This window comes from Triticum urartu, chromosome 6, assembly GCF_003073215.2.
Source record: "Triticum urartu cultivar G1812 chromosome 6, Tu2.1, whole genome shotgun sequence".
In the NCBI taxonomy this organism is placed as follows: Eukaryota; Viridiplantae; Streptophyta; class Magnoliopsida; order Poales; family Poaceae; genus Triticum; species Triticum urartu.
The window spans coordinates 173,101,665-173,121,123 of record NC_053027.1 but is presented as its reverse complement, the minus strand read 5'-3'; the positions used below and the strand labels follow the sequence as shown (position 1 = coordinate 173,121,123).

Genomic DNA, 19,459 nt, shown 5'->3' with positions numbered 1-19,459 from the left:
AATTATATATGCAATCTGATGTTCAGTGATTATATAAGTTTTGGAGGTTTGTAGTAAATCTTGTTTTTCCTTTTCTTACCACTAGCTTTAGAAATAAAATAGGAAGTGAGAGAATCCCCTTTAAGAAACTCAGTCATCTTAGCCCTCTGAAACCACTTGACCCGCTCCTCTTTCCTGATGCACTGTTCACTCAACTGCTTTCTCAGATTAAAATTAGTCAAATCTAGACCATTTACCTCACTGTATCTATGGATACTGTTTTTTTTTAAGAAACACTCATAATTAATATTCCAGCCCTTCAAAGTACTCCTCAAAGTTCTTGCTCTATTCTGCCCACCTGTCCAACAATGGTCTTAGAATTGGATGATTGCAATACTTAAAGCAAGATCCAAGAGAAGTAACTGGCTCTAATGTATCTGATATAACCCCAACTAGCTAGGTACAACAGAGTAGCAGATAAACAAGTGTTGATACAAGAAGTGGCAGGGTTATGTTAGTAAAGGTGACATTAATAATCTATTTAAAATTAACAATAGTGTTGTATTTCATCAAGTCAATTGTCCAAATAAAGCTGGTATTTGTGTGCTGTGAAATCGTCAATGACATTAGTGGTTTGTACTCTAAATTTGACATACAACATGTATATGAACTAGTGAGTTTTGCAAATTATTTGGGGGAGGGAGTGGGGATACCTCCCATAGACTACGCACTAGATCTGCTCATGCTCACATCTCATAAAAATTGCTGGTCTTTTAACATTTTGATACTAACATAGAAAAATTGCAACCACATACTTTGTCTCTTATCTGTTCTTATGACTTTGTCGTATTATTACCGCTCTATGGATTGTAGACCTCATTTATTTGTTTCCTTGTGTTCCTTGTCAATCCACATCTGGGTCAAAGATATAAAACTTTAATTAATGTTTGTTCCTACTTTTGAATTGTGAAACTTAGCTCATGCCGTTACAAATCCGTGTTGTGAATAAGTATAGTGGTTTTGAATAATTATTAGGAGACAGAAAAATAAATACAGATACAACCTAGAAACCTACTATACTGCTTATCTAAGATTTCTTGACCTTTGCATCACTGCAATACATATCCAGCAGTTATATGAATAAACTACAAGCTTGGCACACTTCTATATACTGATAGTGCAACAGGAGAAAATAGCCCATTGTCGCCGAAAGTTTAAATGATCTGATCGCCATCCTTGCTTACAGTTCTAATTCAAATACGAGTGCTCTATTGTCATGGAAATACTTTAGTTCTGGTTGCCTCCTTGTTGCAAACTAACCAAGCTATAATATGTTCCAGAGGGACCCTTTGACATGAGGGATGAGTGTGTGCCCTTCTCCACAACAATTCCTTTGTCGAGCACAGTGATCAGGTCACAGTTTTGGATTGTGCTGAGCCTGTGTGCCACCACCACACTTGTCCTGCCAACCATCACTCTCTCCAGTGCCTCCTGTACCACCTTTTCGGACTGGCTGTCCAGTGCACTGGTAGCCTCATCTAGTAGCAAGATGGCCGGGTTCTTCAGGATGGCACGGGCAATTGCAATGCGCTGCTTCTGCCCTCCTGACAGCTGAACACCTCTCTCGCCACACCATGTGTCATATCCATCCTTGAGGTTGCTGATGAAGTCATGTGCATTGGCGGACCTTGCTGCATTCTCAATTTCTGCCTCACTTGCTGTTTCTGTGCCATACACAATGTTTTCTCTGATTGTGCCGGCAAATAGCGTTGGCTCCTGGCTGACCAGTCCAATGTGCCGCCGCAGGGCTCGAAGATTATATGTTTTGATGTCTCTGCCATCAATTTTTACCATTCCCCTCACCGGGTCATAGAATCGCTCTATAAGCCCAATGATGGTCGACTTGCCAGAGCCACTTTGCCCAACCAGGGCTGTTGACTTGCCTGATTGGATGCTTAATGAGAATCCTTTGAAGATGATCACATCTGGCCTTGACGGGTATGCAAAGTCGACTCCTCTGATGTCCACTTCGCCTTTGAGCTTCTCTGGCTTGTATCCTTCAGGGTTGTCAGGGTCGATTTCTGTTACCCGGTCGAGAACAGCAAACACCGAGGCGATTGCATCAGCACCCTTAGCTAGGTCTGTTGTCATGCTACCTGCATCAGCAATCACACGCCCTGTGCTTACTAGAATCATGAAGGTCTGGAAGAGTGCCTTGGCAGTAATGTGGTGCTGAGCTATGAGCCGGCCACCAAACCAGAAGTCCAGGGCCCATGTGCATGTCATCAAGCTCATGGAAGTGCCAAGGCCAAGGCCTGCAATCCACGACTGCCGGATGCTTTCCTTCCGTGGGCCGTTCTGTGCTTGGTTGAAGAGGCCTAAGATGCGGTCCTGGGATGAGAAGGCCGTGATGGTACGGAGATTGGAGACAGCCTCAGCAGCTAGCTTGCTACTTTCAGATTGTGCCTGTATTGATTTCTTGGACATGCTCTTGAGTAAGACACGGCGAGCATAGAAGCAGACAATGATGAGAGGCTGCACTGCTATCATGACAAGGGCCAGGCGCCAGGCAATGACCAGACCCATGGTGCAAGCAATAAGCACCGCAGAAACTGTTTGGATCACCAGCGCCATTCGGTCACCCACTAGAGACCTCACCTGTAACAAAACACAAAATCATTATGCAAGGTTAGATGAATTTCCATTGAAGTATCAACATGCTTAATTTCTGTCTAGTACTTACCACGTTAGCGTCCTTGGCAAGCTGTGAGCATATGGCACCGCTGGAGTTCTCATCGCGGTCAAACCATCCGATCTCGAAAGTGAGGATTTTTGTTAGCATCTGTTCCCTGATCCTCTTGGTGAGGTATTCTCCCATGGCACCGAAGTTGTAATGCTGTCCAATGTTGATCAAGAACGAGAGCACTGCAAGGGCAACAAAGATGAGAGCGTAGGTCCTTGTTTTGTCCCTGATCTCGCCGTGATCGGTCAAGAAGTAGACTGAGATCATGCTTCCCATCGCGTATGCATAAGCAGGCTGGATGCCTCCAAACACAATTGCACTGAAGCCTCCCATAAGCGCCTGCCTCCACTCTGGCGCATTGAGCATAAGCAGCCTTCTGAAGGACGGCAGAGGAAGCTTTGGATCCTCAGTGTTGTCGGCATCGCCTGCATCACCCAGTGACCGGGCTGAGCTTGACCTGCTAGCCGCGGAGAATCTCCTGCTCATGCTGTGGCTGCTGGACTGCCCCAGGGCGGAAGTGCTGCCGGCGCCACTGACCTCATCAACCTCATTCGATTCTCTAGTCTGCTGAAGGCGAACTAGAGATGAGTAGAGGCCATTCTCATCGGCGATGAGCTCTTCATGGGAGCCCAGCTCCTTGACCTCGCCGTACTGCATGACAGCAATCATGTCAGCATTGCGGATAGTGGAGAGGCGATGTGCAACGACGATAGTCGTCCGGCCCACGGAGGCCAGGTCGAGTGCCTCCTGTACGACACGCTCTGACTCAGTATCCAGTGCACTGGTGGCTTCATCAAGGAGGAGGATCTTGGGTGACTTCAGGATTGCTCTGGCAATAGCAATCCTCTGCTTCTGCCCTCCAGACATCTGGACACCACGCTCACCCACCTGTTTTTATTTCAAGTGCGGTTAATATCAGACTGTCAGAGTATGAACCACAACTTCAGTTCACAACTTCACATAAGAAGGAAAAATTGGAAAGTATCAATAGCTTAAGATGAACTAGTTTCTTGATGAGCTAACAATTGTAATCCTTAAATGGGTTATCATATTCATCCATATATGTAAATTTACCCTCCCTGCATACCGTGCCCAGAAAATTGAACACATAAGCTGTCAATGGTAGTCAAACGCGTTGCAGGGAATAAAACAGCAACTTTAGTTGATAAATAAATTATAGGCAGGAAATCTTTGTTCTGGAGACCTAGAAACGCTTGGAAGCATCAGCATCGGAGGAATATAGCAGTGTCATTTCAAGTATGAGATCCTGCTTGTTCCATCAATATTTCGGCTCATTATTTAACCGTATGGCGTCAATTCATCATGGACAATGATAGTCCCTGAAAGTTGATCCAAGTATGTGTTTATACAATATCTGATTCATTTTTTCATTCTCAGAACTAATTCATCTTATCCTTCCATGTTAGTTGATCGATCCATTGCCGGAATAGTGGTTCCGAATCAAACTGATAAACACCCTGAAGGCAGTACAGTGGAAAGATTAAGGTGCCTATTATTTTCATAGGACACTTTACTGTGTGTGATCTTTTCATAGTACTTGAACAATGGGAATGGAAGTTCAGTAGGTGGATACGAACTGGCAGATACTCAACAGGGACAGGGAGGCTAGTATTTTTAGTGCCTATCAGGTCATTGTGTTAGCTGGTTCGCCCACATCAAAATCTAGTGCGTCCTAATTTTATGCGCCCCGCGGCAGGTTTGCACACAGTAGAAATGGTAGTGGTGGGGTTTCTGGCCATGAATGAACTTTTGAGGTTTACATGCATGCCACTTGGAGTTCGAATCATCAGGGGATCTCTCATTATTAGCTGGGGGCTGCATCTTGAAGAATACCTATGTTGGAACAGCACAGCGGCTGGAAAAAGACACACCCTTTTCCCTTTAACGCCGAGTGAGAGTTTGCAGTGACCGGCCGCAGCGGACCAGATCAGTGATGCTTTTTCTGAATCGTTTTTGATTTTTTGGTCGATTAAAGTTGCCTTTCGGAACCAGCCATGGCACGACACGTACGCACGCACGGCGCACAGGCACTTCCTTCTGTCAGATCTCTGCCTAACATATTGCTGTCAAAAATATTCAGTGCATGACAGGACCAGGGTGAAAATCCTGTTTGCTGGGAAAGTTGGAACACCATAACTGTTGGCTGGCAAGCCTTTTCTGGTTACTAGATTTGCAAAAAGGCCTCCTAGCTGCTTGCCAGTGCCCACCGACCATGGACATGGAGGCACACACCCTGAGTGGTGGGCGTCGAGCCTCCCTTTTCCACCTGGGTTTCACCACTCTATGATTCCTAGCCCCCGCCATTGGCCATATTCGAAACTGCCAAGCGAGTGCTTTGAATTTCCATGCCATCTCCACTCGAACTGAATTACCGTGAAGTGGTGTTGTAGCAGCCTTAGAAGTAATAGTACCGACACTTTGAGCTAACAGGGAAAAAAAGATGAAATTTATAGGGCAATTTATGCTGGATCCTAATATTTGACCTTAGCTTATAATTAAGCTTATGCTGCCATCTAGAACTCATGCTGCCATGCAGTACGGGTATTTTGGAAGACATCTGGTACAATATTCTTTCGGTAATGAAAACGATGGAGATATCATAATGCACTGATTTGTTGTTGCCCAGAAGTGGACGCATGATGTGTGGCAGGTCAGGTCTGCTGGAGAAGAACTAAGTGGAGAAGAACTGTATGCTGAAGCTGAACTGGTGGCAAGGGTGGCTGAACTGTATGCTGAAGTTGAACTGGTGACGGATAATGCACTTTACGCCCACGCACCACGAGGCGGCCACTCTCGGCGGCCACTCTCCTTCATCCCAGAGCAATGTGCCGCTGTGTGATGTTTTGTGCTCCCTCCATCCCAAAATAAATGTCGTGGTTTTACTTCAAATTTGTTCGATTTAAACTAAAACAACGACACTGATTTTGGGACGGAGGGAGTAAATCGTTGCTTAGAGCTTTTTGTTTCTGTTTTTGTTTTGTCTGATGATGCACCTTAGTTTGCGGGATTTCTTGTTCATATGTTTATCAGCTTTAATTTTAAATAACTTCAGTATGTAATGAACTCTTTTGTTGCAAGATGATTTGGTGGCTTCCAGTGCCTGACTTGGTGTTAAAATTTTGTGCATATGCGCATGCATCTCCAGTCTTGGGATCCTTGAGGGTGCTCCAAGGGTACACTTGTCACACTGCAAGTCTCCATCCATACACCTACATTTGTACCCAATATTATGGCATCGCTTCCATTCTGCTGACTTGGTTCAACTAAGTCCCCCATTTGGAACTTGGTGCAGGAAGGGCAACATTTATGGAGACTGGATACTGAGAGGATCACTTTCTATGTGATGGCATATAATGATACTTATTGCGCGCTTGCTTATTCTTTAGGCGTCCGAAAAACATTCAGGCGCCAGTGAATCCGCGGAGCCTCCGAGGGTGAGACGGGGATGCGGCGCCGAAGAGTAGCGGGAGCCGACAGTTCATCCGGCGTCGAAGGGTGAGTCTACGGGCAGACGCGGGAGGAGGAAGAACATGACTCTGGCCTGTGGGATGTTGATCGGACGGTTGAGGGAAATTTGATTGAACTGGTTTCTTTTTCAGACGACTTTAGTGCTCCCTCTGTCTCAAAATGTAAGACGTATCAACGTAAGGGCAGTCTAACATGCCCCCCTTGTGCGAACCCGCTCCGGCGACCACAGCCACCCACCTGCATCCGTTCGCTCCGGCGGCCGCAGCCATCAAAATCCAGGCAGTGTCGGTCCAGGTGGACCCCGCCTCCACTCCCTCCCTGCGGCGCCCTCCCGGGTTCCCCACGCCCCCTCCCCCTCCGCCGCGGGATCCAGCGTGGGATCCAGATCTGTCACCGCGTCGGGTGCTCCGCTCGGGCTCATCGGTCATCCCGGAGTCGCCTGAGCACGGGGCCGTGGCTATGGGCGGAGCGCGGGGCGTCTCGGGGCCCAAGCGCGTGAGCTTCGAGATCTCCTCCAGCCGCATTGATGCGGGCCGGGGATGTGCAACTGCGCCACCATTCAATGAAGCTTCTGATGCGTATCCGTCTGCTGGGTGCATTCATGCTGCTGATCCTCGGCCAGCTGCGCCCGCGCCTGTGCAGTCATGGGCATCCCTCGCCGGTCGCCCTTCCAACTCCTATTCAGACAACAACGCACACCAGTGGCAGGTGGTGTGCCTGGCGCATTGGTGGCGCCATCAAGGCGTCTGTGGTCAGAGGGGGCAGCCGCGCCGTGCGGCCGTCTCGTCATCTGGCGCCGGGAATCGAGCGACTTCATGGAGAGACAGAAGGGCGGTGAAGCCTCATAAACGCAAGTGCCATCGCTGCAAGCAACGCGGGCATATATCCGTGGACTGCAGGGATCCCATCGTCTGCGACTATTGCAACAGGCAAGGCCACCGGCTCCGAGAGTGTTCCACCAGGCTGCAGCAGCTTCGCGCTCGACGCGCTCCCACCGTGCCCTTTCCACCTCGCCCGCGCCCCCTGGTGCCGGCTGCCATGCCACGACTGGGTGAGCCGGCCTCGCGTCCCGCGGAGGGGTTTGTCGTCATGGCGTCCACGCCAGACATGGACGCGCAGGCGGCGGCGCTCGCCAACGTTGCTGCTCTGGTCTGGCTCGGCGGCAACCGCCCGCGGATCAACGTGGCCACCATGGAGGAGGCGATCCACCGCTACACCAGGGTGCCAAAGGCGGACATCACGGTCGTCCCCCACCACCCGGAGGATTTTTTCGTCAAGTTCACCTTCCCGCATCACCGGGATTTGCTGACGGCGGCACCAGGCAAGTTCTCTCATGGGGACCTTGACATCCATGCGGCCAACTGGAGGTCGCTGACCAGGGCGGATGCTGCGTCCTTCCACCACCATGTCCACTTGTGCCTTGAGGAGGTGCCGTTGCAGGCATGGTCGGAGGAGGCGGTCGGCAAGATCATCGGCAGCTCGTGCATCCTCCACTACTTCGACATTGCCACACTGCAGAAGGTGGACGCGACCACTTTGGACCTCCGGGCATGGTGCGTCAACCCCTCCACTATCCCCAAGGTCATGTGGGTGACCATCGTCGGCAGCGAGGTCGTTGTGTCTACATCGGCCATGGGCGGGCGCAAGGGGCTCACCTACAGGGTCATAGTCCATCTGGACAGGCTAGAAGACTTCACCCCGTACGAGGACGGGTCCATCCCGTCGAGGCCACGCAACTCCGACCGCTATGACTGGGTGCACGGAATCGTCGACGGCGAGGCCGCGCTGCGCGACCGTGGGCGTCGGCCGCCCAGCAATGGAGGTGGTGGTCGGCGGCGTGATGATGATGGCAGAGACCGCCGCGGCGACGAGGACCGGAGCCGAGAGGAAGATCGCCGCGGGCGCCGAGACGACCGTCCTGCCTCCTGGCGTGATCGATTCTTTCGTAGCCGGTCGCAGGCTGCGGATAGGCGGGCGGAGGATGGGCGCCGCGAGGACCGGCGGGACTACCGCCGCGATGGGCGTCGGCATGAGGAGGGCGGCCGAAGGATCGACCTGTCCAAGGTGCAGCTGTTGCCCGGAGGTGCAGTCATCCCTGCCTTGGGACGCCGTCGTCGGGCCATGTCACCAGTCTCCACAAGACGTTGTAGTTCCAGAACCGTGGCGAGGACACCTGACAAGCGCCGCTCACCTGTTGCTGCCCTCGCCTGGCGCCTTAAGAGGGCGGTTGCGGGATGCCTGGGTGTCCACTCCACGGCCGTGGTCACCCCGTCGTCGTCTACCGTCGGCGCTCCCGGCTACGCCGTCCAGGACTACTTCGGTTGGGGCACGAGCTGCTGCTGAACCGGAGGTGGCCCAGCTGAGGCTGCTCACGCGCGAGGCTTCTCTGCAAGGGGGAGCCAGGTGTGCAGCAACGCTAGAGGCTGCTGCTAGGTCGCCCAGGACGCCGCTGCATGTGCCAAACACTTTCCCAGGCCAGGCCAACTGCTCTACTATGCCTTTTACGGCGGACGAGCCTTCAGAGACATCACCAATCCTTGCCACCCCGCTGGGGTCACCGAGCCCTGAAGGTGCCATCTCCACACCCTTGTTTGTGCAGAGGGAGGCCCCCTTGCTCCCTACGCCGCAACCCACCAAGACGGCGGACCACGCAGCTAGGCGCAAGACTTTGGCGCCGGGGTTCTCGCTGAGCAGGTGCAGCGCCCGGCTAAAGGCAAAAAACAGAGGAACACCAGTGGCTCAAATGGCTCAAAAGATTCTGTGCCAACGTGTGGGGATCACACACGAAGGAAACCAGATCACTGAAGAGGCCATCTCCAAGTTCGCTGAGCTGTTTTGAGGATAGCTACCTCCCATTGCTGTCGGGGCACTCCGTGCACTATTTTGCCTGGACTGTGATCTTGCAACAGCCGTAGAAGACGCCCTTCTGGAGCATGGTGGAGCAGAGGGGCTGGACCACGAGGAGGCTGTGCAGCTAGACGACACTGCTGCTGTTTGATTGTCCGCCTGGTAGTAGTCATGTTTGAGTCCTTTTAGTTCGAGATGTTAGTCCAGTCCAAGTTCTCTTTTCTGTGTGAAGCCAATCCCTGTTCGATGGTTGTTGTTCCTCATGTATGGTTGTGTCCGTTCCTGTACTTGCAACCGGCTGTATGCCTTGATGTAATGAAGTGGTTCTTTGCCACGGTCTCTCTGATGTCAAAATTGTCTAGATGAGTGAACACAACCTAAGCATTATCAGTTGGAATGTGCGAGGACTAAATTGTTCGGATCGCAGAACTACCGTGCATGAGGCCATCTCCGCGTCCCGCTGCAACCTGCTGTGCATTCAGGAGTCCAAGTTAGCTGCCCTGGACGCGGCCACATCGGCCTATCTTGGTGGATATAGGCTGAAAGGCTTCGCTTTTTTGCCAGCTTTGGGTACTAGGGGAGGAATAATCTTGCTTTGGAACGAAGATACCATCAGCGCCTCTGACATCGCCGTGGGGGAGTTCTACCTATCGGCCACGATCACGCTCCTCAACTCCGACATCTCTTTCAAGCTGACCATAGTGTATGGCCCGACGGACAGTAGAAGAAAAGATGATTTTTTCGCGGAGTTGCTAGCCCAGAAACCTGCAGCCGGCACCTTATGGCTTGCAAACGGGGATTTCAACCAGATATATAAGGCGCGGGACAAAAACAAGAGGAACGCAAATATCTCACGCATAAATCGCTTCCGCAACGCCCTGAATGCCTGTGAGCTAAAGGAGATACATTTGCAAAATCGTAAATTTACGTGGAGCAACGAGAGGCTTGATCCTACGTTGTGCAAGCTCGATACTTTTTTCTGCAACTCCGACTGGGATATCCAGTTCAGTTCCCACGTCCTCTCCGCCATGGCAACTTCTCTCTCTGATCATTGCCCACTCATCCTAGCTAGCGAATATGGGCCAAAGAAGCCCCGGATTTTCAGATTTGAGAATTTCTGGATTAAGTTGCCGGGCTTTGGTCAGGTTGTTGCGGAGGTGTGGGGAAATCCTACCAAGCACACTGAGCCTTGCCGAATACTTGCCGAAAAGCTTCGTCGGCTCGCCGTCGCGCTGCGAAGATGGAGCAATAGTTTCTTTTCTAGTGCAAAGCTACAACTCACGATGGCTTTGGAGGTTATCCTCAGGCTTGACATGGCCATGGATCTAAGGCCTCTTTCTCCGGAGGAATGGGATTTGAGGATGAGGCTCAAGAGGAGAGTCATTGGCTATGCGATTCTAGAGAGGGCAAGGAAGAGGCAAGCCTCGAGGATCAGGAACCTGAAGGAGGGTGACGCCAACACAAAGTTCTTCCACATTAAAGTGAACGCACGGAGGAGGAAGAATTTCATCCGCAGGCTGCGGGTGGGGGCTCTTTGGGCTTGCACAAGGAGAAGGAGAAGGTGGTTCATGACCACTTCTCCGCTATGCTGCAAAAGAAGCCTCGACCGCATAGCGACCTTAACTGGAACGACATAAACTTCAATCAGTGCGATCTGTCCAGCCTGGATGAACCGTTCAGCGAGCATGAGGCCCTTGACGCCATAGGAGACATGCCCAAGGATAAAGCCCCGGGGCCGGATGGCTTTACGGGGGCCTTTTTCAAGGCTTCTTGGGAGGTCATTAAGGCGGACATCATGGCTGTGGTCAATAGTTTTGCCGACCTACGTTCTGAGCACTTCCAATGGGTGAATACGGCTAACGTAGTTCTCCTTCCCAAGAAAGATGGGGCGGAGAGCATCTCCTGACTTCAGACAATCAGCCTCATCATGCGGTGACTAAGATTGTGGCCAAGAATGATGGAAACTCGGTTAGCACCATTCATGCACACACTCTGAATATCCCCGTAGCCAGAGCGCCTCATCAAGTTCCAGAAAGCATCCACGATAATTTTATGTACGTGCGCAACCTTGCTCGGCGGATGCACCGGTTAAAGAAAGCCTACCCTCCTCTCAAGCTAGACATAAAAGGGCTTTTGATTTTGTCAGAATGGGACTACTTGCCTCAGCCTTCTCAGTCGGCGGCGGTTCCCGACACAGTTCAGAGAATATGCTCACCGCCCTGCTGCAGTCATCCTCATCCAGAAGTCCTTCTCAATGGATTCCGGGTGAGCTATGTGGCATGGTGTGGGCTCCGGAGGGAGAGCCGCTCTCCCCCCTTCTATTTGTCCTGGCCATTGACCCTATCCAGAGCATTCTCGACACCGCCACAAGACAGGGCAAGCTACACCGGGTAGGGGGCAGGGCCACCTGCATGCGCTCCTCGCTATATGCCGATAATGCCGCCATATTTGTGGCGCCTTTCAAGGAGGACATCCAGCAATTAACCTCCATCCTGGCTGGGTTTGGCGAAGTCACCAGTCTCACAACGAACCTCGAAAAGAGCTCAGTGGTTCCTATTAGTTGCAGCGGCATTGACCTGGATGCCGTTCTTGAGTGCTTTCCGGCCAAGCGTGCTACTTTCCCAATGCGCTTCCTCGGCCTCCCGCTGTCCATTCACCGGCTCAGGAAAATTGATCTTGAACACTTGGTAGACAAAGCTGCAGGGAGCTTGGTTCCTTGGCAGGGCCGGTTCATCACGGCGGCTGGGCGAATCGAGTTGGTTAGATCGGTGACCACCCCCCAGGCCACTTTCCATGCCACAACGATTAAACTTCCTGAGAGTACTTTGAGCAATCTCAATAAGCTCGAGAGGGCCTTCCTTTGGGCGGGAGCGGAGAAGGTCTCTGGCGGGCAATGCAAGGTCGGAAGGCCGTGTGCAGACCAAAGAGCCTTGGCGGCTTGGGAGTCCTCGACCTTCACTTATATGCGAGAGCTTTGCGCCTGAGATGGCTATGGTACGAATGGAAGGAACCCGATAGACCATGGGTCGGCTTGGGAAACCCATGCGACTCCATGGACAGAGAGCTCTTCTATGCGGCGACTACTATCACCGTGGGGGATGGTCGGATGGCGCATTTCTGGCACTCACCGTGGCTGGAAGGAAAGAAACCCAAGGACATCGCCCCGCTCGTGTTCGCGAGCTCATCCAACAAGAATAAATCTGTAAAGGAGGCCATGCAGGATCAAAATTGGGTGCACTGGATTAAAATGGAGGATGGGCTTTCAGTTGACCATATTGCACAGTTCTGCACGCTTTGGGAGAAGCTCGGCTAAGTTGAACTTCGAGATGACCTGGCCGATGACATAAAGTGGAACCTCACGACCAATGGCACATATTCGTCCGCCTCGGCCTACAAGGTGCAATTCGAAGGGGCGGTGGCAACCAACATGAAGAAAGTGATATGGGGAAACTGGGCACCCCCCAAGTGCAAGTTTTTCGCGTGGCTCATCAACAAGAACAGGGTTTGGACGGCAGACCGGCTACAACGGCGAGGGTGGCCAAATTGCAATTTATGCCAACTATGCAAAAGGGAGCCGGAGACGGCGGCACACATTATGTTCCAGTGTAGGTTCTCCATGCGCATTTGGAATGCGGCGAGATGTTGGCTTGACACGCCGGAGCTCGACACCGCCGATTGGGTTGGAATCTCTTCGGTCCATGAGTGGTGGACTAGAACGATCCTTGGCCGCGGACACCGGAGGAAGACGATCTCTTCGCTTGTAATGCTAGTCTCTTGGGAGGTTTGGAAAGAGAGAAACGTGAGGGTGTTCCAAAAGAAATCCTCAATGCCAACCACGGTGCTAGAGGGCATCAAGGTGGAGGCCAGGAATTGGGTTCTGGCCGGGGCTAAACACTTGGCATCCTTGATGCCGTGAGAGTAGTCCGTTTTGTTTTCGCATTTGTTGAGGAGTAATGACCCTCATTGAGACTTTGTTCTATAATCCTTCTTTATTAATGAGATGAGGCAAAGCTTTTGCCTCCGTTTCAAAAAAAAAATGTAAGACGTTTTTTGATTTTGAAACATAAGAGAGTATTTCCTTTACACTGGGTCAAGATAACTGAGGTGTTTTATTTTGGTGGGATTGGGAACTCGACAGGATGATCAGCTCCCCCGAATCCCAGATTGCGTAAGGGCTTTTCTTCAGAGGCAATTAAGGGCCATGTTCTCTGCCCGCGGCTGGAGTTCTTAAAAAAGGTGACCACACTAGAAACAAAGGGTGCTTCTTCCAGAAAACAATCAATAAATGCCTTATTAAGAACCCCCCCTATAAAAGGAAGGCACAATTCGCAACGCACAAAGGGAGGAGTTGGGATTCCAGGGCCACACGCCGCGGCTGCCTACCAGTACTAGTCCTGTTCAATTAAACAAGGAGGAGAATTTCGCTGTGGCATGTTTAGTTATTCTGTTGGTTAGTTTGGGCCAGTTTGTGCAAAATATCAAGGTGAATATGGTTCCACACGCACCATTGGGATCTTACTATTCATCAAGCAATGTCTTTTTTTCTGGATTATCATGGATGTCATTTCTTAGCGAAACTTCACAATCGACTATCTATGTTACAACAAAATTCAGTACTACTATTTTGTAAAACTTTTTTTACTGTTCATGGGTGCACGTGGAGCCATGCTCCAAAAATTCCCGCCCCGTTTGTGGTTGCTACTATGCTGCAGGGGTATGAAAATGGAAGCACCTTTATGGTTGCTACTATATTCCTTCTTATTCTTATCTTTTCCAGTTCCAGTAAGATTTTTCTTGCATACACATACTCCATAACTAAGCATGTCCATGTCAGTGCAAAGTAGAGCTTCCATTTTTTGGGATGGTGCTCTATGATTTGTATATTGTTGATCTCTCTTTAGAATCTAGCCTTTAATAGTACGTTTTAAAACTATCTGAATCGTATTCCTTTCACTAGTAGTAATCGATTGGCTCTCGCTCTTGACTTTTGGGAGAAAAATACACATGGAGAGAGCAAACAGAGAAGGAAAAGGAAACAACAACATGATGAAAATTCTCGCCTTTTTACCGCATTTTGTGTGACTCCGTACTCCAATCCACCGAACATGTTAGCAGAAAGTTCGCAGAGAAAACAACTCAGACGAATCGCATAAGGAGAATTTCGCAACGGGAACAAAAGTTGACGAAAATGAAATCGACAGCGACTCGCCATGGATTGCGAATCACGGTACTACTAGAGTAAGAAAAAAGTTTGTAGTAATTGATTGTTACCTGTGTGTCGTAGCCCTGCGGCAGCTGGGAGATGAAGTTGTGCGCGTTGGCGGCCTTGGCGGCGGCCGTGACCTCCTCCGGCGTCGCGTCCTCCTTGCCGAACAGGATGTTCTCCATGATGGACGTGGCGAACAGCGCCGGCTCCTGGCTCACCAGCCCCATCTGCGTGCGCAGCCACTTGAGCCGCAGCCGCCGGATGTCCACGCCGTCCAGCGCCACCTCCCCGCCCGACGGGTCGTAGAACCGCTCCAGGAGCGCCACCACCGTCGACTTGCCGGACCCGCTGCTGCCCACCAGCGCCGCCGTGCGACCCGCCGGCACGCGCAGGCAGAAGCTGGCGAAGATGGGGCTCTCCGGCCGCGACGGGTAGCAGAACTCCACGTTCTTGAACTCCACCTCGCCGGCCACGTTCGCCAGCTCCTCCCCGGTGTCGCTGCCCGAGTCGATCTTGGGCACCCGCCGGATCACCGCCAGCACCCGCTCCCCCGCCGCGCTCGCCTCCGAGAAGTACTTGACGTTCGACAGCCCCGACCCCAGCGCCCTGCATGCACGCGTTTTTCAAGGATCGTCGTTAATGGCGGCGCGCGCGCGGCTATGTGTCGTGCATGGACAATGGACCGGAAACTAGATAGATTATTGCCACTTACAGGCCGCCGAGGATGATGGAGGCGGAGGCGGCGAAGACGGTGCCGCCCTGGTAGCCGTGGTACATGACGAGGCGGCTGCCGTACCAGACGTTGAAGGCCCAGATGGCGAAGGTGATGCCGTTGCTGCCGACGGCGATGCCCTTGGCGAGCCCCTGCTTGATCCCGAGCCGCGTCGACTCCTCGAGCGCCGCCGAGAAGTGCGCCATGGTGGCGCGCTCCGCCGCGAAGGAGTAGACGGTGCGCACCGAGGAGATGGCCTGCTCGGCGACGGCGCCCGGGCGCGTGTACTGCTCCCTGATCCGGCGCGCGAGGCCGATGAGGATGCGGCCGTACATGAAGCCGGGGATGATGAGCAGCAGGACCGACGGCAGCGCCACCAGGGTGAGCCGCCACAGCAGCGCCAAGGCCACGGCGTAGCTGCCGAAGAACATGGCGGCGTTCATGACGAAGTTGGGCACCTTCTCGCTCAGCACGTCCTGCACCACCAGGCTGTCGTTGGAGACGCTGGCGATCACCTCCGCCGTCGACCCCACCTTTAGGTCGAAGTACTCCACGTCCTGCCGGAGCACCGCCGCCAGGTACCGCGCGCGCATCCGCGACGCCTGCCGCTCCGCCGTCCGCGACCAGCAGTACCCCTCTGCACACGCATCGATCACATTGAGAACTGCATGGCTGCATGTACGCCATTGGCACGGCATCCAAATGTATTCTCACTCACCTAGGAACGCCATGACCCAGCAACCCAGCGCCAAGAAGACGAGGTTCCGCGCGTTCTGGCCGATCGAGTGGATTCATTCCAACACGGGAATTGCATGTCAATATCTCGTCATGGCTGCCACGGCCGGCTGAACAATGGCCAGAAAGAAATGCTGAAGTCGTACCTCGTCGATCTTGGAGCTGAACTCCTGGAGGAGGTCGGGGCCGCTGCCGAGGTCGTTGAAGATGCGGCTGGTGATGAGCAGCATCGCCGGCGTGGAGATGCCGTCGCCGATGGCGCCCACCAGGCCCAGCACCATGAGCGCCACGTCCGCCGCGTCGGCGTGCATGAACACCGACACGAGCGACGAGCCGAAGGGCGCCTTCTTGGCGTCTGCCGCGCCACCCATGCCCGGCGAACCCGCGAGCTCGCTCGTTGGTTGCTTCCGATGGAGAGTTTTACTCGATATGTTGGCTGACTCTAGGTTGGAGTATGGAAGTATAACCCGGCCTCCTTTTTAGGTCGTTTGATTAGGTGGTAGACTCTGACTTGTCTAGCCAAGCTCGTCCGCCGGAGGAAGAGAGGGATGGCCCCGGCTGGCTTATATATAGGGCGCCGGGCAGCAGGTGCAGGTGCATGCGCGAGTTATCCTGGACGGAGTACTTTTCTCTTGATTCCCGCCCGGTCCTGGGAAATTCTGTTGCGTCGACGCAAGAACTAACTGCGGCGCTAAAAATTTGTCCAAAAAGAAAAAAACTGCGGCGCTAAAAGGATGGCCCTGAAAAATCTCCAGCACGAGGCTTTGCCTCAACCCACTTGAGACATTCAAGCCTTGGAGGCAGCAGGCGCTAGCGTTTCTGTGTACCGCTCTTAAATTCGCGATGTTAAGAGTATCTATAGCCGAAATTTGCAAATCCGGCCCATCAAACACGCATCTGGAACCGATCACGCCTTAAATTAGTCATTCTGTATCTGATTTTTCATATTTTAACTTCTAAATTCATACAAAGCATGCAAAAGAAATTCTACGTACTACATACTACGTGCTAACCTAAGTCATCGGAGATGTCCATGATAATGGTGCCTTGCGCCGGTTGGACGGACGGGTAGGAGGGCCCCGGCTCATCCTCCTCCTACTTGACCTCATCTATGTAGACGAGCATCTTCGCCTCCTCCGCGGCCTGCTGCGCCTCCATCTCCTGCCGGCAACGACGTCTGGCCTCTGCAGCCGAGTCCGAGCGGAGGGAATCGAGGATAGCCTACAGATCCGCGTCGCCAACGTCCCCCATATCCTCCTCCTCCTCCTCCTTCCCTGGATCCACTGCATCTGGAGGTAGCCCCGCCACGATCCGGGCTTCGCGCCTTGCCCGAATCTGCTCAAGGAGCTCGAGTCGGCGCTCCGGCGTTACAAATGGCTCGCTCCTCACCCGGCGGCGTGGGGGCATGGCTACTAGACGGACGGGAGGGGGGGAGTGGAAAGTGGCGGCGGCGGCAAACATGCATAGGGAAATGTGGATGGTAGGATTTTGGTGCCGCCGGTCGACTAAAATAGCTGGGCTAGGCACTACGCGGCCTGCCAGGGCGGCGACAGCGGTCCGACGAAGGAGACGAGATTCGGACCGCCGGGTTTCCGAATGTTTCCGCATGGGACCCGGCCGTCAGTCCGACGTGGCGGTCGTGCTCGAGCGCCCCCATATCCGTCCCATATTTGGGTTGGATATGAGGGGTGCCGGTTAGCATGAGCGTTTGAGACCCGTTTGAGGGGTCGTCTGGGTCAAAAAATCGTGACCGGTCAGTGACCGGATGGGCCGTCCGGACGTTTGAGGAGTGTTTGGGGTGCCTGATTATAGATGCTTTAACAGCAACGCTAACTTAAACTAGCAAAACAAATAATCAAATCCGTTCGCTGCTACAAGATATAATGCATATATAAATAATTAAACAAATGATTAAGGCCATCTAGAAAAGCTCGTTTCTTCCTTAGATGTCCGGGTGTGTTCTAACATCAAACAAGCGGTAAGTACGTTCCACAAAATTAAACGTCTAGACAATTCAGCCTCCCCCAAATACAGACCATATGTCGAGGAGAAATCTAGATGTCTCGACTAACTGCCATGTTATCTCCAACACGTAGGCCCAACACAAAAACCCCATTCCATGATGCATCCTTCCTTTTTCCCGTTGAACCCTCGCCTTCCCGCTCGGTTTTCCACCGTAGCGGGACATTCTCGTTGGAGCCTCCTTCTTAAAACCAGATGACGCATACCTCACCTTTGTCGTGCATTGAAACAGAGTTGAAAATTTTCATGTTTACAATGTAATAGTGGGTTAAACTAACACATACTATTGACACAAAACAATAATAACTATGGAGACCATTTTCAAAGGTCCATTCTACTTTGCAAATGCACCCTTGCGTGGGAGGCGAGGGGCAACCTGAACGTATTTCTAGTCACCAATAAGCTCCACCTCTCGCCCATATACAATTCATTGCTAGAAGGGATAATTATTGTCTTCTCTTCCTCGTCCTTCCCTACATCTTCTACTCCTAGCCTTTTCGCCAATTCATTTCGTTGGCGCCAATCAGTATCAAGCAACACAACATAAACAGCCCCTGCACACAGATAACAAATTCGCGCAACCCGACGTGTTAAAGGAGTTGTCAATCCCTTTCGGGTAACGGTGCCAGAAATTGGTGTGTGGCAGGAGAAAGTTGTAATAGATTGAATAAATAGATCGCAAATAAAATAAAGTGCAGCAAAGTATTTCTAGGTTTTTGGATTAATAGATCTGAAAATAAAAGCAAAAGAATATAGATCGCAAAGGCAAATATATGAGAAAGAAGACCCGGGGGCCGTAGGTTTCACTAGTGGCTTCTCTCGAGAAAAATAGCAAACGGTGGGTGAACAAATTACTGTTGGGCAATTGATAGAACTTCAAATAATTATGACGATATCTAGGAAATGATCATTATATAGGCATCACGTCCAAGATTAGTAGACCGACTCCTGCCTGCATCTACTACTATTACTCCACACATCGACCGCTATCCAGCATGCATCTAGTGTATTAAGTTCATGGAGAAACGGAGTAATGCAATAATAACGATGACATGATGTAGACAAGATCTATCTATGTAGAGATAGACCCCATCGTTTTATCCTTAGTAGCAACGATACATACGTGTCGTTTCCCTTTCTGTCACTGGGATCAAGCACCGTAAGATCGAACCCACTACAAAGCACATCTTCCCATTGCAAGATAAATAGATCAAGTTGGCCAAACAAAACCCAAATATCGAAGAAGAAATACGAGGCTATAAGCAATCATGCATATAAGAGATCAAAGAAACTCAAATAACTTTCATGGATATAAAAAGATAGATCTGATCATAAACTCAAAGTTCATCGGATCCCAACAAACACACCGCAAAAGAGTTACATCATATGGATCTCCAAGAGACCATTGTATTGAGAATCAAGAGAGAGAAATGAAGCCATCTAACTACTAACTACGGACCCGAAGGTCTACAAAGAACTACTCACGCATCATCGGAGAGGCACCAATGAAGGTGGTGAACCCCATCCGAGATGTTGTCTAGATTGGATCTGGTGGTTCTGGACTCTGCGGCGGCTGGATGAATATTTCGTCGACTCCCCTAGGGTTCTGGGATTTTTGGGGTATTCATAGAGCAAAGAGGCGGTCCGGGGGGCACCCGAGGTGGGCACAACCCACCAGGGCGCGCCTGGGCCTCCTGACGTGCCCTGGTGGGTTGTGCCCCCCTTG

The 19,459-nt window shown here is 51.6% G+C and overlaps 2 protein-coding genes across 2 annotated transcripts; one reads left to right on the top strand and one right to left on the bottom strand.

Moving 5' to 3' along the window:
* Nucleotides 1-965: 965 nt before the first annotated feature.
* LOC125512118 (putative multidrug resistance protein) lies at nt 966-16,260 on the bottom strand. Its single transcript, XM_048677184.1, has 6 exons — nt 15,858-16,260; nt 15,695-15,749; nt 14,977-15,613; nt 14,330-14,870; nt 2,723-3,610; nt 966-2,637 (listed from the first exon to the last, which is right to left on the bottom strand). Exons 1-6 carry the CDS (start codon nt 16,080-16,082, stop codon nt 1,267-1,269), a joined length of 3,717 nt encoding a protein of 1,238 aa, XP_048533141.1. The 5' UTR covers nt 16,083-16,260; the 3' UTR covers nt 966-1,266.
* On the top strand, nt 3,620-8,562 carry LOC125512119. Its single transcript, XM_048677185.1, has 2 exons — nt 3,620-5,916; nt 6,036-8,562. Exon 2 carries the CDS (start codon nt 6,404-6,406, stop codon nt 8,552-8,554), a length of 2,151 nt encoding a protein of 716 aa, XP_048533142.1. The 5' UTR covers nt 3,620-5,916; nt 6,036-6,403; the 3' UTR covers nt 8,555-8,562.
* Nucleotides 16,261-19,459: the final 3,199 nt, after the last annotated feature.